This window comes from Eschrichtius robustus, chromosome 14 (genome assembly GCF_028021215.1).
Source record: "Eschrichtius robustus isolate mEscRob2 chromosome 14, mEscRob2.pri, whole genome shotgun sequence".
NCBI lineage: Eukaryota > Metazoa > Chordata > Mammalia > Artiodactyla > Eschrichtiidae > Eschrichtius > Eschrichtius robustus.
In genome coordinates this window covers 2,944,323-2,971,471 of record NC_090837.1, presented here as the reverse complement: position 1 = coordinate 2,971,471, position 27,149 = coordinate 2,944,323, and the positions used below count along the sequence as shown (strand labels likewise).

The 27,149-nt window shown below is 44.2% G+C and overlaps 1 protein-coding gene across 1 annotated transcript in view; it reads right to left on the bottom strand.

The window, feature by feature from the left end:
• The window catches only part of TMEM132D (transmembrane protein 132D), a 683,845-nt gene that overhangs the window by 492,265 nt on the left and 164,431 nt on the right, over positions 1–27,149 (bottom strand). Inside the window, exon 2 of the mRNA XM_068563370.1 lies at positions 10,903–11,779. Within this exon, the coding sequence (XP_068419471.1) occupies positions 10,903–11,779 (877 nt within the window). The remainder of the gene's footprint in view (positions 1–10,902; positions 11,780–27,149) is intronic.

Sequence of the window (27,149 nt, the reverse complement as noted above, 5' to 3'; positions counted from 1 at the left end):
CGGTGATGCAGCCCTGATATAAATAACTGCAGGAAGTCTTTTCTCCTAGGTTCAGAAGGACAAAGCAAGGAGGGGGGACCATAAGAGGTCAACGGCAAAGTCTCCCTGTAGGATTTGGAGCCATGGTACAGGGTGCCTGGCGGGAGCTGGAACCACAGATGGACGAGCTTTCTGGCCTGAACAGGGACCAGGGAGCAAGAGAGAAAACTACCCCAACTTCTCCCATCTTCCCGGCCTCAAGATTCCTGCCATTGGGTCCCATTGGCAGAACCCATCAGAAGCCAGATCTGGGTAGTGTAGGGCATCTGGGAAATGCAGGTTACAGAGGTGGACCTACTGAGAGTCACAGCAGAGCAGGAGAAGGGTGAGCAGTAAACTGCAGAGCAAGCAGCCCCAGTGCATCACCTCTGTCCTCTCGCAAGTAGAGCTTACTGGCGAAATTTTCTATGATTGCTGATTACTTACTACTGCAGCTAACAAGCTACCGTAAAACTTAGTGCTTTAGAACACCACCATTCTGTTATACATCACTTTTTACATACCAGAAATCTAAGCAGGGCTCAGCTGTGAGGTGTGTCTGCCCCACCTGGAATTGGTGCGGTCCCCTGGTGGTACTAAGCTGTCGGCTGGCTGGCCTACGGCAGCCAAGACAGCTTCACGCACGTGTCTGGGGCCTGGGCAGGAACGGCTAGAAGATGGGGATCACCAGGTCCCCCCTCTCTCCATGCAGCGTCAGAGCTTCTCATGGGATCTCCCAGAGACGAGCTGGACTTCTTACAAGCGGCTCTGGGCTCTAAAAGCAAGTGTTCCTGGAAACCCAGGTGGAAAGTCACAGCTTCGTAGAGTGTCAGAAGTTCCAGATCCTCACTTCTGCTATATTCTACTTGGAAAGCAATACACTGAGGCCAGATTCAAGGGGCGAGGGGTAGGGAAGAGCATCTAAGTATATAAGCCATGTTCAGGTGTCATCTCTCTTCAAAGAGGCTTTGAAGGAGGGGAAACTGCACACTTGCGGTCAGATGCACTACGTTCATTTTTGAACCTACATCACTCAGCTGATTTCTGTCTTACTCTTGAGCTGATGCCTTCCCCAGGCCTCTGTGTGTTGATGCCGTAATTTTTTTTGCTGGATTTTTAAAAATCAATTTACTTGCATACCTTCAAAACTGGGAGAGAGAATTCTGACAACTGGGTCCGCTCTCCTGTCTCCTACCAGCAGGTGCTGAGTCAGTCGCTTTCCTAAGAGATCCAAGAAAATGCCTCTTCGGCAGCTTTGAACACGCTCCTTCGTTTGTTTCTTCTTCATCGTTTAAGTCGGAGGTGACCTGCCCCTTGCGTTAACATGGCCCTCTTTCAGAATGAATTGACACTGCTCAGTGTGAAGTGACCTGAAGTCATCTGTTTGCGTTTCAGCTGATACCTGATGCATCCCTTGGTTGACTGGTTATTTCCTAAATGCCTGATCTGGGGCCATGCAATCTGCTCAAGGCTCACCTGTCGCCTTTCGTTTACACCGTCAACACCTGGAAAGGTAAGAGCCCAGAGACTGAGGCTCAGTGACCTTCGATGACCTTCCCAAGGGTGCACAGGCAGTGAGGATGCCAAGATAGGTGCCCGTGGTCCTGGCTCCATGCCCTGTGCTCTTCCTCATGAACCCATGTGGTCTCCAATAGGTCTGCCCCCTGGATCTGAAATTGCCATTCCTCGTGGTAATGATCAGTGTCTGAAGTGCCTGGAAGGGCCCACAATAATCCACCTACCATCCTTTGGAGCTCTTTACTCTGCAGCGACTGGTAAGCCTGACAGATGCTCATGATGGTGGACACACCTTCATCTGTCTATGCTCCAAAGCACTGTCTTAAGTTGGCATCTTATCCTGCCAAACAGACCCCCCATGGTCTCTCTCACAGCACCGACTACTCAGTACAGGGTTGGGTCCGTGTCTCTTATTTGCTGTTACATCCCTGGCACCAAGCTTCACACTCAAGAAACGTCTGCTCAATAAGGGAAATGTTTCAGGTAATTCATTCACTTAAGTGCTTTTAAAAAGAATGAGATTTAGGAGTATCGGTGTCTACCTTCCTGCCTCGCGTTGATGAAGAGCGATTTTCCAAAACATGGGTTCTGGGATATAGATCAGCGAGGGCGAGTTCTCCGGACCTCAAAGGAAATGTGTTATGAGCTCTAGGGCGTCTGTCAAGTTATTCACCTCTTGTGTTTCTGTGTCCAGTTCTGGAAAACACAGGTGATAAAAGCACCTACTCCGTGGGGTTGTTCTGAGGATTAAATGTGTGAAAAATATTTTAAGCACTGAGAAGAGTGTCAGACACAAATACTTAATAACTGCTGGCTATTATTATTACCATTATTATTATATTCAGCTATCTCCCCAAACTTCCTGGACCCAGCACATCATTCCTGTGTTCCCACGAGTAACCCAGAAGAGGTACAGAGAAATCTCATCTGAAGGTGCTGGGAGAAGGATATGAAGACATTCCCTCAACAGCCTCTGTGGCCAGCCGACCAAAGACCACCTTGGAAATGGAATCTCCATGGATACCAAATGAATGAACAGATGACACCGAAGACCAAAACCCATCCCCAACTCCTCGCCACCTGGCGTTGTATAATCCTCTACCATCTCCCCACTCCTTACCACCCCAGAACACAGAAATGTGCTTGGGGGCAGGGAGAGGCCGAAACACTCTGAAATGGCTGAGTGTTCTCACCCAACATGTATCTACTTTTGCTCACCCAGATTTGCAGACCCAAATTCACACCAGCCGTCAGAGCAATCAGCCGGGTACAGCCGTGATACACTAATGAACCCAGCCTTTTCCCTCCAGTGGCTTTCAGCCTGGTTGAAAAGGAGACTGTCAGGTGGGTCTACCATGCAGGGGATGTGATAAGGTCCTTACACGGAGATGAAGGTCAGCTCAAGGTTACAGAGTATAAACAGCAATGACCAGAAGCTGGCACAGCCAAAGAAGATCACAGAGAGCTTTGGTTGCAAGACTTCGATCCCTAGAACCTCTTCATCTTAAAACTGCAAGTTGGTACCCTTGGATCAACATCTTCCCTTTCCCCCCTCCCCCCAAGCCTCTGGCAGCCATCCATCTCTTCTCTGTATCTGCGAGCTTTTGTGAGGTTCCACATATAAGCGATAGTATACAGAATCTGTCTTCTCTGACTTACCTCACGGAACATAATGCCCTTGAGGTTCATCCATGTTGTTGCAGAAAAGATAGAAATCACTATCTCAGAGAGGTATCTGCTCCCTGCTGTTCACTGCAGCGTTATTCGCGATGGTCAAGACATGGAAACAACCTGAGTGTCCACAGTGGATGAATGGATAAAGAAAATGTGATGTATATCCACAATGGAATATTATCCAGCCATCAAAAAGAAGGAAATCCTTCCATGATCTTCTAGAACTCCCAGCCCTGCCAAGTTGGCCAAAGTCAAGTTCTCTTGCTCATGAGATAAGCCTCCCACTAGAACATGGGCAAGAGATTCAGTGAAACCTCAGGCAACTTGCCCAGCACCAATTTGGGAGCACAGCTGGTGCCACCGTTGGTACCTTCCTCCTTTCTTCTCTTCCCCCAAGAGGATCAGAGCCGTCAACCTTGGTCAAAAAAAGTATCGCTAGAAAGGAACCATAGCTGTCAGGTGATGGAGGGATTCTTGAGTTGGAGGCCACTATGGATTAACATCTTGAAATGTGTGAAGCCCGTGAAGTTGTGTGCAGAAAGGCTGTGTGTACTGTTACACAGTGGAGTTTGCACATACATGCATTAAACAATGTGAGCCAATTATACAGGGTGGGGGGCACAGGGGACTGAGAGAGACAGAGAGAGAGAGAGAGAGAGAGAAGGCGGTTTAAATAGTTAAATTACTAACTTGACCATTCTACTCAATAAGCATAGCCCAGGAGAGCAAGAAGGATGACACGAACCCAATGGCTCCCAACTCCAGCTGCACGTCCAAATCTCCTGGACACCTTTTTCAAAAGACTAACACCAGACACAATATTGTAAACCAACTATACATCAATTAAAAGCAACAATAATAAAAGAGATAATGAAAAAGATTGAAGAACCATTTTTTTTTAGTCTGTTCACAGTATAGCTTTAGATTTCCTTTACCTTAAGGTATATGAACTGTAATAATAGACTGATAAATTACTTAAAGAAACCCATGTGCAGGCATTTAGTTTCATGGGTATTTTTGTTACTAAACGAAATACTAACACCAAGGCTTCACCCCAGACCGGTGCTGGGGCCAGAGGATCTTAGGAGCAATCACCACTGGAAGCAGTGGTCTCAGCTCATCTCAGCTCCTGGTCCCTCTTACAGCACAAGGACCCTAATACGGCTGCCCCTGACCCTTGTTATTTTGTATACATGACATGGCTTTGAAATAGACCAACTCTCTCACCTCAAGTCTAACAGAAGAACCTGCTCTCTGGCCCCTCCCTTAACAGAAGGTACATGGAGTTGACTCATGGAACCAGTGACAGCCATTCGATCCCCCAGTAGCTGACGGGTGTCCAGGGCGGGCCAGGTAGCGTATGAGAAAGGAGGAAAGGGCAGAGAGCAGACCGAAGTTTCTGCCCTCCTGCAGCACGCATTCAAGCGGAAGTAAAAACGTGTGGCAGGTACAACTTAAGGGATTTTCCAGAAACGTTGGACTCTACCCAGTGCTACCTTCATTCTAAACTGGGAACCTCCCTCTGCGTAAGAGCTGAGTTTTTTCCCGACAACCACAATCATAGTTTTTCACTTGCAGGGGCGATTTTATCCCCGAGGGGACATTAGGAAAGAGCTGGACCCATCTTGGGGTATCAGAATTCGGGGCTGTGTATACAGTGGGTTGAGGCCAGGGGTGCTGCTGACCGTCCCACAATGTACAGACCGGACTGCCCCTCACAGCAAAATATCATCTGATCCAAACGTCAACAGCCAAAGGCTGAGAAATGTCTACTCCTTTGGATTATAACCCAAACCGTAAAGTAAATATCCAGATGCCCTTACTGAAATAAATGAATGATTGAATAAATAAATACATGAGGGAGAATAAACACATTTCACCTGCAGGATTCCAAAACAATTTACGTAAATATACCACCCACAAGGAGGCAGAGTGGAATTCCGTAATTGTGAGCAGCAGATCATCACTTCCTTCTGGAAAATACAGTATAGGGAGTGCAGAAAAAAGCAACTTTACAGACGAAAAACTCGAGAAATACCACCCCAGCCAGCGACCAAATTTCACAGCAACAGTGATTAAGTCAGGTTGGGAGTACGTGTTCTTGATACAATGCAATGAAAATGGCATTTTCTGTTTGTTTGTTGGTTCTTGAAAATCCCAATTGGCTTTTATTTCAAGATGATAGGGGAATAAAAAAGAGCACAGAGATACACCTGATGTCTTTGTGCCTTTACCTGTGCTGTCCCCTTTGCCTGAAATCCCTTTTTTTGGCCCATAAAACCACTACATAATCAACAAGGACCTACTGTACAGCACAGGGAACTCCACTCAATATTCTGCAACAACGCATATGGGAAAAGAATCCAAGAAAGAACAGACACATGCATATGCACAACTGACCACCCCACTGCACACCCGAAACCAAGACAACACCGCAAGCCAACTACACTCCAATCAATACAAAACAAAAATCAAATTAAAAACAAAAACAAAAAAACCCCCACTACATACTCTCCACTCCCCCAGGGCCAGGTCTCACTCTATCATGCTCCTGTCCCTCAAATAGGACTTATTTCTCCTTTTACTCATCTGTATATTTCCTGACATCCTCAATAAATGCTTCTTCAGCAGGAAGGTGAAAGAGGATAAAGGGGATGATTTTAAGCTCCTGTGGTTTGCAGACGAATACAGAAATAACACTTTATCTCTGTGCTGTTTTACCCCCAAACCCATTACTTCGGTCTAATCACGAGGAAAACATCAGATAATACCAACAGAGGGACATTCTTCAAAAAGTCTGAACCGGAAGTCTCAAAGCTATCAAGATCAACAGAAACAAAGCAAGTCTGAGAAATAGTCACAGTCAAGAGTAGTTAAAGACATGATGACTAAATGTACATGATATCCTGGGTGGGAGCCTGGAACAAAAAAGGGGTCATCAGGCAAAGACTAACGGAATGTGAATGAGTGTGGACTTCAGTGAATAATAATATTGGTGCACTGATTGTGACAAATGAATCACGCTAATGAAAGACGTTAATTACAAGGGGAAACTAGCCATCAGGCACTTGGCATTGTCCTGTACTGATTTCACAACTTTTTTTGTAAATCTAAACATATTGTCAAACAGGAGGTTTATTGAAAAAAGATGGAATGCCCTCCTTTCTCTGTCTGCCTCTCAACTCCACTCTGCTCCAGAAGCAACTCCCTTAATTTCTACCTTAATTAATTCCAACTCCCTTAACTCCCTTAATGACAAACGGAGACGCAGTGCCAGGCACAGATGTCACAGACCTGTGCAGGGTTTCGAGATACCCAACTTCATCCTCTTCTTTTTTTTTATTATCTATCTATCTATCTATCTATCTATCTATCTATCTATCTATCCATCCATGGCTGTGTTGGGTCTTCGTTTCTGTGCGAGGGCTTTCTCTAGTTGCGGCAAGCGGGGGCCAGTCTTCATCGCGGTGCGCGGGCCTCTCACTATCGCAGCCTCTCTTGTTGTGGAGCACAAGCTCCAGACACGCAGGCTCAGTAGTTGTGGCTCACGGGCCCAGTTGCTCCGCGGCATGTGGGATCCTCCCAGACCAGGGCTCGAACCCGTGTCCCCTGCATTGGCAGGCAGATTCTCAACCACTGCGCCACCAGGGAAGCCCATCCTCTTCTTAAAAGCACCCAGTTTTCTCGGAGGGAAATACTGCCTCCCCGGGATATGCTCTTAGTGAAAGATGATTCCAGGAGCCCACCTCTCATTCTGGAAACCACACCAGCTCCCTCTCCTACCCAGGGCACAGACAGCAAGTAGGTATGTGAGCCACTGGGAGCTTCCCAAGAGTCTTTGCACCTTTGGTTACAGTAAGAACAACAGAAGGAACTTTTGAAGGAATTCGTTGTGCTGGGCCGGGGAGGGGTGCTGGGCAAGAAGGCTGTTGCATCTACACCAAGGGTATCCTCTCCCTCCCACCCTGTGCATTGCCAAGGCTAGTGCCCCCGTGCCTTATTAATTCTTGAGATCCAAAATACACATCCAACTAACCTTTCATGTATTTATTTTCTTAAATTAGCAGGCTGGGATTTATGGTCTACAGCTAAGAATATTATTGGCTACACCAGGGCATAGTTTACCTAAAATAGAATAAGGAGAGATCTTTTCTTGGTCCAAGGCAGGTTCAAAAGCTACATCATTCAAGTGAATCAAGTTCAGGGCCAAACCACCTCAAACCACCACATATTATTTCTAACAATTGAGATTCCCAAACCACCAAAGAATATCTTTTGAGGCTTATCAACCCCAGGCCCACTTTGTCCCCTTGTCAAATATTCTTACTTTATTCTTTTTCTCTTTTGTTTACAACTCTTATCTTTGCAAGAATATCTACTTGGTAATAATGCCTTATTCGAAGATGGCCTTAGATCTGACCACAGTCTGGGCACGAGATTCTTAACAAACTCTTGAATATTTAGCATGTAAAACTGTAAAGACTTCAGCAAAGTATATGTATTGGTTAATAATTAACAATATGTCCATTCATTCATTCATTTAACCAATCTAAGCATATCTCTGACTTTGAGAAAAGCACCCAGGCATCTGAGTGCCATGCCTCTGTTCTGGACCTTTCCACCTGCATTTCCTGGAGTATCAGGGAACCAAGCTAATGCTATGCAAATATTTGGCTCCAGGCTCAAATTCAGATCTGACAACCAGACTCCTTTGAAATTGACTTCCTGTGGGAAGAAGCAACCAAAAAATAGGTGGGAAAGATGAGCAAGAAAGAGCTTTTGAGGCCTTTGATTCTCCAGACACATAATCAGGTGATGAGAGACCTAGGATGCTTCTGACAGCAGCTCTCTTTCAAGGAAGGAAAGGAGATGGGGTGGTGAGAACACGCAAGAAAGGGTCCAAGTGTTCTGGGATGCTTCTGTTGTCCACTGGAAGGAAAACATTTACTGAAATTAAAAGGGATCCTTAGACGTCTAAAGAACAAAAGCGTTTTGCTTTTCTTCCTTTGTGGAGGTCTGCTTTGGAAGACTCGAGCTCCAGGAGAGAACAGAACTTCTAAGATGACAAAGAGTCCCATCCCGGTTTTCCTCTGTGCAATGGTTAATGCACACGCGTGCACACTCCCAGCTATTTTTGTAAATTGCCCTTACGGATAATTTGCACGACAAATCTTGTTTCCCAGGATGGAAGCCGAGCCCCTGTGTGTAGCCACAGAGTCACCCAGAGATCACAGGCGCAGAAGTGACAGGAAGGTGGCAGTAGTTGGTCAAACACTGCCTGCAGCATGAGTCCTGTTGGAGGCAGGTACTTTGGTCCCCCCTCCACCCTGGCCATCCTTAAGTGGTGAGGGAAGTCCTGCTGACAGCGGATCTATGAAACATTAGCCCAGCTCTGGACCTCGTTAGCATTGTCACCGCTGAGTCTAGAAACAAGTCACCATTGCTGAGGAAAGCACCCAAGGATACTTGGCTGGATCCTTCAGGGTTATTTACAGCAGATGGCCAGATAGAGCAGGCCCCGTGCTAATTCTAAATATTTGGAAGCTATGCTGAACGAGTGTCAAATTGGCTTCACTAAAAAAGATACACAGTTTCATTATTTTCTAATTAGGAGAATTCCGACTAAAGGCTAAAGACATTACCAGATCCAGGTTTCCCATCAGCTGTTTTCATAAACAGATAAGACTCATTCCTAATTAGAGCATGTTAAGTATTCAACAGGCACATTATTAATGCCAGCCTTTAACAAGACGGAAAGTGTGTCACTTTACCAACTTAAACACACATTCATGAAATATTTACTGATTTACTATTGTCTTAACTGGAAAACTGATTTTTTAAAACGCCTTTCTAATTGATGGCCTCTGAACACATACACTTTGGCTCTACATCCAAAATTTTCCAATCTTTTGACTTGTAAGTGGAGCCACCCAATCTAGATGCTTCAAAGGTGCTTCTTCCTGAATCTGCAAAGACTTGGATCCTTTAGATTATGTAGCCCAGGAGCAAATTTCTCTTGGCCGTGTCACAGCTTGCCGATGACAAGGCAGCCCTCAGGACCCAGAGGAACACCTTAGTGGGCAGTGGATTGTGGTTGGATGCACAGCTTTTTGTGAAATTTAATTCTACATATACAACCGATTCCCAAAAAAACCGATGTGGATATCATCTCCTGGAGAGTTAAAACTTTAAGAGATTCTGGTTCGTAAACCTGGGTCCAGGAAATCAACCATCAGTAGTTGGCAAACAGAAAAAATGTCGGAATATATGAAATCGTGTGATTTCCCCTTATTCAAAACCTTGAGTTTCCATCAGCAAAATATTTCTCTATATAAACAGCCATCTCCACGAAGAATACTGTATAAGAGCACTGAGCCTGGGAAAACCAAGCACAGAGCTAGCACCCCAGCCAGAGGGCCCATGACCAGCTCAATCTAGGTCTGATTTCTGAAGAGCAGAAGGGAGAGATCATGGGGGCTCAGACCCACAGATGTGTTTATGTGCCCTAAATCTCTGTGCTTAATCCCCAGATGCACCTCCAACCCCAGCCAAAGGTTTTACCTTCCAACCATCAGCCAAGTTCAGTCATGAGGTTAATGCTGTCTATTGGTTTCTGGTTCTTCAGTTGAGATTAAAAGGGAATTCCCAGCACTAGGTCACAATCAACAAAACTGAAATGTGCAAAGTATAAGCAAAAGAATGACTCTTTTCTTAAACTCACCCACCCCTTAACAAACACAGAAAGACAGACGTTTTTTAAAAAACAGAAAGAAAGAACGGGAGAGGGAAAAGAGGGCTGATCATTACTGGATGAACTTTAAAAACCAACATATAAATGTGTGCCATGTCCACGAACACTCCTATGTTCAGAGGTCGTAAACAAATCTGATTAGATGGCACTTCAGATCAAGTTTCTGGAGTATGCAGCAATGTCAGGACATATTTAGTGACCTCACAACACTGATACCAAATAGCTGTTACAATCAGACTCATCTGTGTTTAAAACAAACGAACCAAAAAACTGTTACGAAAATCCAGTCAAGCCAAGGCAAGTAGCCTCCCTCCCATACTACATTCCAAAGAGAAAACGCACTCAATTCTTCTTCCCAAAGCTCACAGTACTCATGTTAAATGCCTCGTCTTTGGTATATTCTTATACAAGACACTCGACGGATTCTACGGGACAGCCTTCACACTTTTTGCTCTTTTATATTTTGGACACTAAGCTCTATCTCCAGAGAGAAACAAAATGATTACTTTGAGGTTGGTACCATAGAGCGCACTTAGAACTCACAGGTTCGGAAGAGATTTTGAGTTGGCACAGCTGCATCCCCTATTCTTGCCGACAACTGTTGCCATCCCATTTGCAGGCTCATTTCAACTGTGAGCCATTTATCCTAAAACTTGCTGAGAACCGCCTGAGCCAGGGCAAGGGCAGAACCTCAGCCTCCCGGGCTTTTCTGGGATGGCCCGGAAAACCTATGAATAAGAAGGTCTTCGCCGCCCCGCTGCCAACCCGGAGAGATCCAGCTGGTCTCTCGATCTGACAGTGAACACGGAGTCTGTAAAAACTGCAAGGACGCTTCTACCCCAGACAGCGCTAACACAGCTCTCCGGATCAAACAGACGGGGTTCCCAGAAGCACCCTCTGACCTTGGAGATGCTACAGGGAGATACTCCCAATGAACTCACCTCAGTGTGAAGCGGTCCTCGGTGGAGTTTTTGGAGATGGAGACGGGAAACGTCAGCACATCTCCCTGCCTGACCGTCTTGGGCACGTACTGCACGGCCACGTGGTTGTCCAAACGCAGCTCTCTCAGGGGCGGCCGGCTCAGGGTCTGGTAAAGAAAAACGCTCCCGATCCTCTGCAAGGGAGGCCCCGACTCATCGAGGTCGCTGCGGCCCGTCCGCATCCCTCCGGCTCTCCTGGCACAGTCTCCGCGCTCGTCCCCGGGCTGCAGGGCGTAGTAGAGCTCCACGGGGCTGCCCTCGGGGGGCCCGGGAGACTTCTTCCTCCCGGCCACCACCGTGGGGGGGCCGAACCAGCCGGCCGGGAGCTCCAGCTGCACCACGCACAGCCCCAGGGCCCCCTGCAGCCGGCAGCTGCCCCTCACCTCCCGGGTCTCCCGGAAGGCGAACACGCGCAGGCAGGGCAGCCTCTGCGCGGGGCCGGCGTCGTCCCAGTCCCTGCCCACCACGTGGAACAGCACCTGCACGCGGGGCCGGCTCAGGGAGACCTTGTCCCGCAGGATGTGCGCTTTCAGCTTCCAATTCAGGGAAAACGTGCTGGTGAATCCGAACGGGCTGGAGGGCAGCATCAAGTCCTGGGGTACCACCTGCTCGATGGCGAAAGGCCCATAGCTGGCATTCAGGACGGGGAACCTCTTGGATTTGTAAATCAGAAAGGACTCCACGCGCGACTGCAGACTGGAGTTTCTCATGATGTCCTGGTTGGCTTCCTTCAGGAAGAAGGACACGTCCGCATGGTGGATGTGGTAGGTCACTGGGAGGTAGGTGGGCAGCAAGGAGAACCTCTGGATGCTTTCCAGGATGCCTTGGCTCGCCACCACTGTCGGAAGGAATCGGGGTTCAGGGGTTAGAAACTCCAGGGCAAGGGTACCAATATTTCACACCTCTTCGCACCTCCCCCCCTTTATAAGGACTGCCTTGTCTTTGCACTAATTACGCAATTCTTTATCCAAAAGGTCTTACTTAAATCAACTCATCTTATAGGAAATATATTTCTTTAAAAAAATTGATGCCACTGGAGTAGACAACAGGCATCATTGGCCATGCATAGAAGCTAAGTGTGCACGTAAGTAAATTTCATATCACGCCTTTAATTTTCAGCTAGCGGTCTTGGTGCCTTTAGGAGGCGATGGGTTATGCCTAAGACTTGTTCTCTTTTCATTAAAGGGAGAGATCCTCATGAGAAAGGTCTTAAGAATGTGCTGGCATCCAAGAGAGAAGGGCATTCCCGTTAACTCAACCAGATGGACCAAGATTGGAAACGAGAATGACTTTCTCAGCATGTGGTTTGAGGCTGTGTCCATATCCTACCCAATACTATTTTATGTTCCACCAGATACACATGCTGCAGGTAAGGACACACTGACCATCGGGAAATGATAAAGGACGTTAAGGTGGGCAATCACATATCACTTGGACATCACACACTTTCCTGGGGGTTAAGCTGAGAGATGGAGAGAAAAGACCTCGGAAGGATAATGCTAGGAGGAAACCTCCAGAAACAGATGAGATGGGCTGACCACGTCATGTCGGGTCCACGTGTCCCTAGAACCCAAGAACCAAGGGAAGCCCATCACTCATCCTTCGTGAAAGCTATGTTGACCCCAATGCACAGAAAGCATTCTTTCCCCCCCCCCCTTACTAAGCATATCCCTCCCTCAGGGGGAACATTCCAAAATGTTATTTTTACATTGTGCCTTATATTCTGGAAGAAAAACACAGACACAGAAATTACATAATTCAAGAACCAACTTAACAGGCTTTAGAAATGGAAATTATTGGCTCTGGGATCACTGACTTTCTAGGCAAAGCTCCACAAGTTATCTGAAGCCCTTCTCATTAGTCACCCTGTAATTATCACTGGTTCTTTTGCAGTAGAAGCAACTCAAGCCCTGACATTCATCGGGCCAAACTGTTTCAGAGCACACTTTCCGATGCACGTGAGCACACTTTCCGATGCACGACGCCTACATGAGCCTGGACCCCTCTTGGCTGTTGTCTGTGAACAGAGGAGAAAGCAAAGGACTCAGAGAAAGGGGTCTTGACTGTGGCTTTGCTGCACAGATCTCGAGAGAGAACAGGCAAGTCACTGAGCCTCTCCGCCTCTCCTGGACTGGTCTGAAGTAGGAGGGCACCAACCAAAGTATGGCGGCCCCCATCCAGTTCTAACAGGGCAGGGCACTCAGCTGCGGTCCATCCTGCTTCTGGACAAGAAGCCAGCTTGACATACACTCATCCTGAGTTGATGGACAGCCCCGAGGGAAGGGCTCCCTCAATTCCACGACATCACCCAACTCAGGCCAGGCTGAGCACCCCAGTTCAGCAACCAAGGTGTCTATGGCCCTGAACCATTTGAAACTTCCAGTATCTGAGCAGTTTCGATTCACCCAAGAAGCGATTTCATATGATTCAACCTAATACCTCAGAATTTCTTTTTCAAACATCAGAATATCATAGACCTCACAAGAGACCTCATTCCTTTATCAGGACTACATTTTTCTTAACGTTCTGGAAATCCCTCAGGATTTATATTTTCCATAAACGTGTATTGTCACGTGAGTTTTTCGTGAAAGTGAAGCACAGGCAGTGAGTTTCGTGCTCATGTTCAGGGTTGAAGCTTTCTCCTTCATCCCATCTCTGGGTACCACCTACCCTCCCCCACTTTGCTGGCTACACTCCTGTGACCGCTCAGGCTGTGTCATAAATGTCACTTCTCTGGAATGCCTCCTTTGACTGCATGATTCTGTGTTTATATGCACCATCGATGTCCTTCTGTAGATCTCATACTTCCCTATCATAGGACTTCATGCTGTTCTGTAATTCCCTTCATGCCCCAGTGGGTTATATGCAAGTGAGCTGAGATGACATATGAGCCTTTTCTCTGCTTTATTCATACTCCTTAGAAGAGCACCCGACAAATACTAGCTTCTCAGTAAATATTTGAGAAATGAATGAATCAACAAATGAATTATGCTTCCAATATTACAAAAAGCAGATTATATTTTCACAGCAGGATTTTATATGCTGTCTCCTCCGTTGCCATCACTCTATAATTAGAATCCTCCATCCTTTTATCCCATGAAGAGCTCCACATAATCTTGGTGATAAAAGACCTACATCCATCACACAGTGCCCCCTGATCCTTTTTTTTCTTTTTTAATGTCACTGGAGTAGAGTTGACTTACAGTGTTGGGTTAGGTTCAGGTGTACTGCAAAGTCATTCAGTTATACATATACATGTATCCATCCTTTTTCAGATTCTTTTCCCATTTAGGTTATCACAGAATACTGAGTAGAATTCCCTGTGCTACACAGTAGGTCCTTGTTGGTTATCTGTCTTATATATAGTAGTGTGTAGATGTGCATTCCAAGCTCCCAATTTATCCCTCTCCCCACCCCACGTTTCCCCTTTGGTAACTGTAAGTTTGTTTTCGAGATCTGTAAATCTGTTTCGGTTTTGTATATACCTTTTAAAAAACGATACAAATGAACTTATTTACAAAACAGACACAGACTCACAGACGCCCTGATTCTTATAAATGCATCTTGGCACCACTCGGGTTGTCATCACACCAGCCTGTCATTCACTGTAGACACTGCTGAAGCCAAATAGCCAGGTTATAGATAGTTAAACATTAATACCAGACACCGAGGCTCCGTGAACTTTCCTGTTGAACATCTGACCCCTATTTGAGTACACCAAACTTAACTGTGCAACTAATTACATATTCCAAGGGCAATGGTTGTGGGTCCTCTGACTTTATTTGGGAAAGCAACCAGGGGAACACCATGGGCATCATTCAAAGGGAAGTCATTTCTAAGCTTCATTCCATGAACAGCCTATTTGTCTTTTCGCCTGGTATCTGACCTACATGTTTATTGCTTAACAAGTTGACCTAAAGCTAGTGTTATTTCCTTTTTCTGACTTTTTTTTTAAACAAAATTCAAAAAATAATGTTCCACCATGCACAGAATAGATTAAGAAGTAAAACTCATTATCCTCAAAACCCCACGGGGGTGGCTATTAGAACCTACGAACACCAATTCCACATAAAAAAAAGAGCAAGGTATCAAATAACAAAGAAGTTGCACGTGGTAAATCTCACTTAATAACCCATTAAGAAAAAAAATTACATTTGATTTTGGTGCTGTGACTTTATATGCTTATTTGAAAGAAAGTGACATGTTCCCATCGTTAAGCAACGCAGTGACCTCATAGAGATTTTCTATTAATTTACCATTTTGAAAAAATAATTTCCCCTAAATAAGACTTTTACGAAATCTGAGAAAGACGGTGATTTGAGCACAGACCTTTAAAATTTCCCCTGAGTGGACTCAAAAGCAGTTAACTAAGGGAATATGGTAATAAGTAAAAATCTGCGTCTGTGTTGAATATTCAGTGCAAACTGCACGCCGTGGCCTGGGAGAATTCCTGAGAAATTACATGGGATACCAATGTTTCATGCAGAAAATACAGCATGGTGAGGGTTGCCAGATACAACATACAGGAAACCCAGTTATGTTTCCATTTCTAATTGACAGAAATGTTGCATGGGGCATGCTTATAATTAAACACAAAAACCAAATTTGTTGTTTATCTGAAATCCAAATGTTACTGGGCACCCTGAATTGTTGTTGGCTAAATCTAGCATCTCTAAGCATGACATCATAAAAGAAGACGATAGCCTGGTGGAACTATCCTGATATTTCTAAGAGCAAAGGCCACTGTATCCCAGGGATGCCCTGCACTAGGTAACGTTCCTGACGCTGGCTGCTGACAACATTTGTAATCAGCTGAATTGAAAGACTCAGGAGTGAGTCGGACCACACTGGGCAGAAAACCCCAGAATCAGGGCCTCTTGCTGATTTGGAGCAGGAGGTATGACACGGCCTCACTGTGGACTGAGTCCAAGCCAAAGCAAAACGACTTACAGGAAACTGGTCCCCAGTGTAGCAGCTGTACCAAACTGAGAGAAGGGACATTACAACAATGGTCTGGGAATACCAGGAAAGCCAAAGCATCCCCATGCTACTCAGGCTGCTGCACCACCGATATGGGAACGTAGGGCCAGCACCCTTCCAGGTGGACGTTTCATGTGCAGCTCTAACAAGAGCAAGTGGAAACCAAATGGAAAGAAGCGGAACCCACTCCACTGTGTCAGGGAAATTCCAATGCACTAGAGGCTACCCTCATTCAAGGGCAGCTAGAGAGAAGGCAAATACAGACGAAAAACACAAGGAGAATAAAATGTTTGTTTCATAAATAAAAACTGCAAAATCAAAGAAGGGCATTTGAAAGGGCACTGAAGAGATAGAGGAACAACAAAGCTTTGAAGGGTAGTTACCACAGAATACTGATGTATATTTTACACAGAATAACTTCTACGCTCTCACTAATCAAGAAAATGCAGGACCCCTATTATTTTATAATGAAATAAGACTAAGATGGAAGAAGATATGGCAGTATTAAAAGTAAGGGATTTAAAATGGTTTCAGAAGCAATAAAAAAGATATGAAAAAGCAGAAAATTGAATTTATCCTGTGAAAAAGAGAATTTGTGAAGCTTTCCCTAAAGCTAAATGGAAAAGACAAGAAATGAAAATGAGGATCAGTGGCAGGCTGCAAACATGAGACACATCAGATGTATATACAGATAATAGGGCTTCTAAGAAAAATAGCAGAAAAATGCAAAAGAAGCATCATTAAAAGACAAGAGAGAAAGGAAAACAGTCCTGGGGTTAAAAATAAATAAATATTTCACTGAATTCCAAGGAAAACTGGAAACACCACCTTTTAGGTATTTCCTAAAGCCATTTCTTAATGTCAAGGATAAATAATTCTATAAGTGCTTATTTAAAAATAAAACAAAAAGAAAAAACTCAAACTGGCCTCAGTTGTATCTACTGTACAAAATTAAGTCTTAAAAATGATAAATATTTCCATAAATCTGATGGAGAATGTTCAAATTGAACAATTCTCTAACCTAGAGGTTTTCCTGATAACATGTGAGGACAGTAGAAAGATGCAAGGTTACATCCTATCTATCCCTCCTTAAGAAAAAAACAAAACAAAACACTGAAGCCTATTACTCAGGCAGCCAGGAGGTGGTTAAAGTGTAATATTCAGGAACAGGAAAGTCATGACATAAACATGAAAACATTTAAGCATCGAATAAATTCAAATACAGTTTTAAATGTAGGCAAAACCAACAAGGTCAAAATAGTTATTGATCAAAGAAAAACCATAATCCAAACATTATATTATTTAAAAATCATAAACTTGGTAAAAATGCCAAAAGAAACATGAAAAGAAAAAAAGTAAAAGGGTACTAATTTTGTATATCCATAGAAGTGGCTTTATTTTTGTCAATGATAACCAAATAAATATATATTTAACTATAATTTTTTGTTTGTTTGTTAATTTTTTTTTATGCTGCCAGTTTTTTTTTTAAGAATTTCACTTTATTTATTTTTTTATTTATTTTATTTTGTCTGTGTTGGGTCTTCGTTTCTGTGCGAGGGCTTTCTCCAGTTGCGGTGAGCGGGGGCCGCTCTTCATCGCGGTGCACGGGCCTCTCACTATCGTGGCCTCTCTTGTTGCGGAGCACAGGCTCCAGACGCGCAGGCTCAGTAGTTGTGACACACGGGCTTAGTTGCTCCGTGGCATGTGGGATCTTCCCAGACCAGGGCTCGAACCCGTGTCCCCTGCATTGGCAGGCAGATTCTCAACCACTGCGCCACCAGGGAAACCCCAACTATAATTTTTTACAAGTGTAAAATAAGGCTGTTTGGCTTACAAATTGGGAAGGGAGAGAGAGAAAGAGAGAAAACAGAAACAGCTCATTGAGTGATACATTGAAAACACAGAACATAGATCATCAAGAAAGAAAAATGATAAAAAGCATAAAATGTGATGAAAGGAGTAAGAACAAATTTGTTAATTATGACACTAAATATAAATGAGTTAAACTCTCCTGTGAAAAGACAAACACTGTCAGGATGACTCAAAAATTATAGGACAATGAGTTTAAATTGTCTGCAAGAGAACTCCTAAATACAGTGACTGAGAGATTTAAAAAAATAAAAATCTGAGCATAGACATTCCATAGTGGGTAAAAAAAAAAAAATAGCACAACTTTAGTATCAGAGGATAAAGTAAATTCAAGAGAAAAAATAACTACCTGGGTTAAAGGTCTTAATTTTTATTGAAAGATACAATTCACAATGCATGTATAGTAATAAATATTTTAAGCAAAAATATATCTCCAAAATTAATATAACAAATCTCTTAAAGTTACAATTGAAAAATTGATAGTAACAATTTTTTTGGAAAATATTATATACCTCCTTTCCCAATCTCTGACTTATGAAGTATGGAAAAGTTAAGTAAGGCTAGGAAGTTATAAATTATAATATAAATTATGAGGTTGTAATTTCTACAAAGGATACTCTTATTTATACTGTTCATGGACTCTTGCTAAACCTCATATACAAAGCCACAAGAAAACCTTTAAAAAAAATCACAAAAATAACTTAAATTGTATTCCATGATTCCATGAGCATATGTAATACAAATATATGGCGCAGTGGTTGAGAATCTGCCTGCTAATGCAGGGGACACAGGTTCGAGCCCTGGTCTAGGAAGATCCCACATGCCGCAGAGCAACTAGGCCCGTGAGCCACAACTACTGAGCCTGCGCATCTGGAGCTTGTGCTCCGCAACAAGAGAGGCCACGATAGTGAGAGGCCCACGCACCGCGATGAAGAGTGGCCCCCGCTTGCCGCAACTGGAGAAAGCCCTCGCACAGAAACAAAGACCCAACACAGCCAAAAATAAATAAATAAATTTTAAAAAAAATAAAAAATAAAATTTATATTTGAAATCAACAAAATCTTAACATAAAGAAAAGAAGACTTTCTATCTCCAGTAAAGTAGGAATAAGAATGCAGACCAAAACTCAAAACCGAAACAATATCCAACTTAATATGAATTGGATAGCTTTCCCCAAGAGTGAATGAAGGTCTCTTCATGGACCAGAAGGGTCTAAACATGCTTAGAATGGCAAGACCTAAGGATGTAGCAGACCCCACAATAGCTGTGGTTGATGGGGAAACCTTGGCACTTCCCTGTTTCCTGTGACCTTGCCTGGTCCCAGGTGAATGTGTCAGAGATAAGAAGGAAAGCAGATGGCTTTACTCAGAGCTGGGACACACTAGGTATTCTGTGAGCTTCACTACGTTCCTGAAAGCCCCAGACTGAGATGAGAGGTATGCCTCTAGGAACTTGGATTAGAGGTTGTTCAAGACACAAAGCCAAATCAAAGTTCCTAACTGGCTCAGCTCACCCCCCTTGCTCCTTCTTACTCCTGGGTACCGGGGCTGCCCTATGCAGAGATGAATAATCAACTGTCCCACCCAACACCTAACACATGCTCAGCTGATGCCTTGCACTTTGGAATCCACCAGAAAGGAACTCTCTCATCTTCCCTCCAGCAAATCTGACAGCAACTTAGAATTTGCTACCCATCTTTACCTATGATGAAAAGCATCTCCTTTTCCTTCAAAAATCAGTCTTTAAGGTCCAGCAACTTTTCCCTCTCAAGAGGGAATTCCACATCATCTATTTCTCCCTCTCAACTGGATAGCTCATGGCAGTATAAAAACCTAGTATACTCAAACTTCAGAAACAAACAAAACTGGCCTTTGACTCTGAATCCTTTTTTCTCTACCACCTCATCTCTCTGCTTCTCTGTATACACATAGGTAGGTATAGAGTCACTATTATAAATATGCTTTGTACCTGTTTATATTTATATGATCAATAATCATATAAACAGGTCAATGATTGTAGACAGCTCCGTAAACATGCATGCACACACAGACATACGCACAGACATACACACAGTGTTGTCTACGGTCACTGTCATGGGCCATATAATGCCTCCCGCCAAAGATATCCACAACCTAACCCTCACCTGTGAATACATGACCTTCATGGCCAAAGGGACTTTGCTGGTGTGATTAAGTTAAATGTTTTGAGATGGGACATGATCCTGGTTTATCCAGTAGGACCAATGTCATCACAAAGGTTTTATAACAGAATGTCAGGAGGTCAGAGAGGAAGAAGATGCTTCTTTCTGGCTTTGAAGATGGAGGAAGGAGCCATGAACTAAGGCATGGAGGCAGCCTCTAGAAGCTGGAAAGGCAGGGAAACGATTGTCTTCTGGAACCTCTGGAAGGAATGCTGCCTGGGGAATAATTTTAGACTACTGACCATTGCCTTTCTCTTTTAATGACTGGAAGTGTCATTTACGTTGTTTTATATTATTTTCCCCCTTTTGCAGATAAGGTAATCGAGAGTCAAAGGGACGGACAACTTGACCAAGGTCACACAACTAGTCAGCGCCCAGGGGTACTGGAGAAGGTAGGTCTAGGGCAATGGTGTCTGGACCTGGCAGGCAGGTGCAGACTCGCAAGAGCTGATTCTATGCATCTCCTTCCAGCTCCACATCCAGTAACTTCAGGTGGGTAGATGCCAATCGCCCATGGTGGGAGTGTTTACACTACGGACATTGGCAAACCCTACAGACCAGGTGTCCATCCTCCCTCCCATCAGAGCCAGTGATTAAACACTGATCCTGTTGGTCTGCTGCCTGGGCTTGAATTCGCCACATTCCACTGTGATCCTATCACTTTTTCCGTTATCATTAAAAAGATTTCCTTGGCTCTCCAACGACTCCCATGTGAAATGTACATTCTGTAGCTCAATGTTCAAAATCTCTGGGTGTTCACAGCCATCCTCCCTTCCCAGCTTCGGGATCTTGCTATCTGCCGCATCTAACCTACGATCCGACCAGACTGAGCGGTCATTCATCAAGTGCAACCCTAGGTTCCCTCTTCTGCCGTTCTCACCCTCTGGGTTGCCATGCTCTCTCCCTAAAGCAAACTTCTAACAGGAAAATGGCCATCTGTTCTAGAACACTGCATATGAGGGCCTCCAGATCTAAGAAGCCCTCCCCATACACCCCAGCCAAATGGGGTCTATGTCTATGCAGTATTTTGATTTCTCCTTGGATGTGTAGCAAATTCTGCTTTGTATCACAGTTAAGGGAGCTTGTTTCCCCCACTAAATTATTTATTTAATGATAACACTTACTTCGTTCCGGACATTGTTCTATACCCTCTAGAATGATCAAAGAATGTCATACTCCCAGCACCCCCAGGCGCTAGGTGCTTTTTAGCATTCTCATATCACAGTGAGGAAACTGAGATCCAGAGAGGTCAAGGGACTTGCCTAAAAGTCACACAGCTGGTAAACGGCAGAGACAGAATTTCAACCCAACAGCCTGGCTCCTTTAGCACTAAGCAATATGACCCTCAAGGAGCGATTCAAGGACCCAGCCCTGTTGCGTCCATCTTTCCATATTAAATCATGCTTTTGCCAGAAGGTGGCTTGAGTTTCAATGGCACTATGCTTGATTAATTCCCAGTGGTACACAGAAAAACGTATTTTTAAAAAATTGTAATTAGCCATGCACCTCTCTTAATGAATAGTAGAAAAATATAATTCGTACGTTAAGCCCAAGAGTCATGATTGTTACAGCTGAGGTTGACACAAAAATAGGTACTTTTTGGTGATTGGTCTACAGCGGCTGCTTGAATTTCAGGTCCAGGGCTTTCAGGACCTGCCGTTGCAGCAAAAGCTGGGAGATGACACGTGTGATGCCCCCAGAACCCAGCACAGAGTTGAACACATCTGGGGGGGCTTGTCATGTATTCTTTAAGTGAGAAAATGTTAGATCCGGGGAAAGACACAGGTTGTCCCTTGGGATCTGTGTCAGGAAAGGGACACTTTTTGAAGACCTTGAAAAGAATTGTATCCCTTTTACCCCTTCCCCCCAGAACACTACGGGGGGAGGAGGAAGGGGTAAAAGTACAGGAGAAAGGTCCGTTTACAGAGATGAACACATTTACTTGATACACATGCTTAATTTGCTTCTAAAACATTGAATTCGTTGCTTCCGGTATTTCAGAAGGGAATCTGTCTTCGTTTCTCAAGCACATTTTCATACTTTGAATGATTGAGGAAACTGGTATCTGACTGCAGCTTCCCAAAGGAGCCTGACAGCTAAAGAACGTAGCCAGCGGCAAATGCAGCAGATTTAAGTGTAGATTTAAGTGTGAGAAGCTTAAAGAATAATTTGTTACGAGAAATGTGTTTGGAGGCTGTGGAGTTCTTTTAAAAGCAAGACACGTTTCTGTCTTTATTCGTCCCGTCATTCGTGGCACGAATAATTGTGCCAGGAGCTGTCCGAGGTGCTGGAGAGACGGGATTAAACAGAAGGAATGAGATCCCTATCCTCGCGAGGCTGACATCCTAGTGAAGAGGGCAGATTCAAAAACACAAGTAAAGAAATAAACTCATGTAATGTAATTTCACGTGGCAGGAAGAGCCATGAAGAAAAATAAACGAGGGGGCACAGATGGGAGCATGGCCAGTCAAGTAGGCCTGTAACCTGAAATAGAGAGGCTGTAAGGAGAGTTATACGTTCCCATATATATTAATCATTTTTAGTCCCTGTCACCCTTTACATTTCTCTAGCTAAATGCAAAAGCCTGGAAATCGAATGGAAATTCAGGCAGCCTTAACCAGAGGCTTTCCACCCCAGGACTACTGAGGATTCTTTATTGCAGGAGGTTGTTTTGTGCATCGTTGAATATTTATCAGCACCCTTGACCTCAACTCACTAGATGCCAGTAGAACTCCCCTGCCCCGTTGTGACAACCATAAACGTCTCCAGACATTGCCAAATGCCCCTCAGGGTAAAGTTGCCAGATAAACACACAGGGCATCCATTTATATTTGAATTTCAGAATAATAATGAATACTTTTCTTAGTGTAAGTACCAAATATTGCATGGGACATTCATAGTTTATGTGAAAATCAAATTTAACTGGACATTTTGTATGTTTATTTGCTATATCTGGCAACCCTAATTGGGAAGCAAAACCATTCCTATTAGAGAACCATCACTCCAGTTTTACAATTTAGGAAATTGTACGTATATATGCCACGTACGTATGTAAGCATGCACGCATGTCAGTCATGGATATATATGTTGAAAGGGCACATCAAATGCTCTGACCATCCAAAGTAGCGAAGGCATAACTGCAATGACCTTCCAGACAAAGTGAGTGTAGGAGACCCACTTAGATGAGATTCTATTACCAGAGTCTGAAAATAGAGATAAAATTCATGTCACACTCAACATGATATCTTTTTCCTTACAGACTTGACACAGAGTTTTTAATATCGCAATGAACAAGGCTGCCCAGAGTTCAGTCATAGCTACACTCTCATACAGGGCTCATGCGAAAGCGTAATTAGGGTCATATTTCCAGGAGATGAATACCTGGAAATACCTAATACCTTCTCAATACCTCAGAGAAGCTGGAGTTCCCTTTCTCTCTGCCCCATTCATTGCATGCCTTGGAATCTATTCCTAGACTTAAAAAAAATAAAGAAATGCTCAGAAAAGGTTATATTGTTAGAATGTTCAGCGCAATGTCAGGCTTAAAGTGAAAAATCAGCAACAAACTAAATATCCAGCAAAAAGTCTACATAACCACTACACATCTATTAAAACAGCCAGAATCCAAACACTGACAACACCAAAAGCTGGTGCGTATGTGGAGCAACAGGAACTCTCATTCAGCGCTGGTGGGAATGCAAAATGGTGCAGCCACTTTCAAAGACAGTTTGGCGATTTCTTATAAACCTAAACATACTTTTTCCATACCATCCAGCAATCATACTCCTTCATATTTACCCAGAGGAGTGGAAAATTTATGTCCACACAAAAGCCTGCCCAGGAGCATTTACAGCAGATTTATTCATAATTGCCAACCTTGGAAGCGACCAAGAGGTCCTTCAATAGATTAATGGATAAACAAATGTATCCATTAGTGCATGCAAAAGTGAGGAGGAATCACATGTTAGAAAAGGGACAAGAGAGAAGGGGTCCGATTCCTAGGTGACCCCAGTGCTGCCACATTAGCTCGGATGTTTACGCAGGAGAGAATCGATTTCTAGTTTGTTTCAGCCACTGTTACATTGTAGCGTCTGTTACTCACAGCTGAACCTAATCGTAGCTTTAAGACAGAGTCACATTTTTCTGAACTCTGTGTTGCAGCAATGGGCTCTCCATGTATGGCCCCCACACTGGAAACATCAATATCACCTAAGACTTTGTTAGAGATGCAAATTCTCAGGCGCCACTGCAGACCTACTGATTCAGACACTCTGGTTGGGACTCAGTAATCTTTGCTTGCACAATCCCCCAAGGGATTCTGATACTTGCTACAGTTTGAGAACCACTATTCTAGTCAATTTCCATAAACTGCTTCTGCTATATAATGTGCAAACATGCATGCATGACTGCAAACATACATAAAAATCCATCTGCAGAAGGATTTTTTGTGGTTGTTCAAATGGAGATCCCTCTTATCCCAGAGAATTTTTTTTCCTAATTAAAAATTGCAAGTAAGCAGCATTTTTCTCAGTAAGTTCTACCAGATGAAAGTGAACTAAAGTATCTGGCTCACCCAAAACCTGGTGACTCTCAGAACAGCTATCATCGTAGGGGCAGAGGCAGGGAGAGGTGCTAGAATCAGGGTAGCATTCATCATTCCCATTTCTACCCAGGGAGAAATTGAGCTCTGAGCAAATCAATAAAGTGACGTGTAGCCAGGTGCTGTACGTTCTATAAGCACATGAATCAGTACAATTCTACTTGTAATTTACAAAGATAGCAGTCGTTCTTGGTGATCATTGACCCTAGCTGACTCTCTTGCCAGCAAAAAAAATAAAACTATGACTGAGAGGGAGGTGTGTGAGTTCTGGCCATAATTTTTGAGGTTGCAAAGAATCAAATGCAGAGAAAAAAAAAAAAAAAACCTCCTGCTGTCACTGGGTGCAGGGCTTCTCACCCTCTGGCCGTCATCGGAATCACTCGAAGGGCTTGCCATGCTGGGGCTTCACTGCAGAGCTTCTGATTCAGGAGGTCTGGGGTGGGACCCAAGAATTTGCATTCCAACAAGTGATACTGACGCAGCTGGTCCAGGGGCCACACTTTGAGAACCACATACTTCCTGCATCCTAGGCGTGGAAACTCACCTGAGAACTGTCCATATGGGTGGACAAAAAAGATACCTTGAGATGCCTTGTAAGGCCATGTACAATGTCCTGCTTGACAAGGCTGTGGCCTCTGTCTCCGGCTGTGGCATTCCCCCCCCGGTCCACGTCCCTCCATGCACACTGCCCTTCATGCCCTTTCTCAAATGCACTAAGCTAACTCGTGCCTCAGGGTCTTTGCACTGGCCCCTTCTTCTGCCTGAAAGGCTATTCCTTTTACGTGGCTAACTCTTTCTCCTCGTCCAGGTCTCAGCATTAGAAGCACCTCCAAGTGGCCTAAAGTAGCCCTACCTGGTCACTGCCTCATGCCCTGCTTAGTTTCTTCCCATCTTAAATTGTCTTTCCTATTTGTTTTCTTGATTATACCTGAAGACCCCTCCTTCTTCGTTGGGTCCTTGGAGCAGAGATCTGACTCGACTTGTTCACGGCTATGGGTTCAGGACCCAGAACAATACCAGGGAACAGAAGGACATTAATTAAATGTATGAGTGAAAGAATAAACAAATGGATAAATGAAAGGATACTAGGCAAACAAGTCAAAGCCAATCTCTCTGTCTCAGGGTCAGCAGCTCATTACCCCCAGATCTGCCCTTGAGATGGTCGTCACTGCTGAACCTTCCTGAAAGCCCGATGAGATAAACCCTAGTGAGGAAGATGCCACCTGAATACAGAGCATTGACTTCATTTCTCATATCTGACCTCATGACAACGCCTAAACACCCCCGACAGCCGGATACACACGCTGAGTATGTAGGGAGAGTTCATTAAGTTGCTTATATTAAAACTGGCAGAGTGTCACATCTCATAATTTTTAAAAAGTGTTTTTATATTAACATTTAATTACTTCAGGGATTAAAAGCCCCACAAACAACTTTTTTCTCCCTCTCTGTTTTCTGAGGGCCAAGTCGGTTTGAGCGATTTAATCAATATACCAAATTCTCTGAAAAAGGGTAAGAGATAGAGAGGGAATGAAAAGGCAAGATGGAAGAGAAGGAGGGGGAGGAGGAGACGGGGATGGAGGAGGAGGAGAGAACAACAGGGAAAGAAAAATAATACCAACAGGAAATGGCAACCAACTGCCATCTCCTCCCTGAAGTTCACTGGAGCCCAAAGGCAGATCTACAATCAAAGACAAGTCAAAAATGCCAACAGCAGTACAGGATGCTTGGAGGAGAGTTTATCTAGTAGAAATGGGGGCAGAGAAAAAAAATCTGTGCTTCAGTGGAAACTATGCACACTATTCCAGGTTTTCAGATTCTGATTCTATGGGAGCTATTTTACAAGGCTGTAGAGAACGGATAGTAATTCAAAATAATTCTTGTCTATAGCTATGCAAATCAGCTCTCTCTGGAGGAGGGACCACCCTTCCTCCACTGCTGGAAAAGTCAGGTTTGTGTCTGCACACATGCATTTCGACATTCCTCCTGTGTTTCTTTGCCTTCTCCTTTGGATCGCCTATCACATCTACTGGGTGTCCTCATTTCATTAATGAGTTAAATAAAAATTTAACACATGTTCATTTTATATCTGTAGGAGAGTCATGGCTTTACCTCTTTCTGAAAATTATCTTTTAACAGGGAAGAAGAAAAGAGACTGTAGGCGTCTTCCAGGTCCCATGCCTGTGAGGATATGAAATTTTCAGATTCGCTCCGCTCACTCCTGCCAAACACATCTGCACTCTCCCGAAATTGCTCTCATCGGTACCATCGGGATGTCCCACGAAGACCCAGCACAGCATCAAAGAAAGAAAGAGAATCACAAAGTATACCCCGTGTAGGAAGCCGTCATGATCATCCCAGAAAAAAAGGGAAAGGGCTTCCCTGGTGGCGCAGTGGTTAAGAATCCACCTGCCAATGCAGGGGACATGGGTTCGAGCCCTGGTCCGGGAAGATTCCACATGCCGCGGAGCAGCTAAGCCCGTGCGCCACAACTACTGAGCCCATGTGCCACAACTACTGAGCCCGCGCTCCGCAACAAGAGAAGCCCCCGCTCACCGC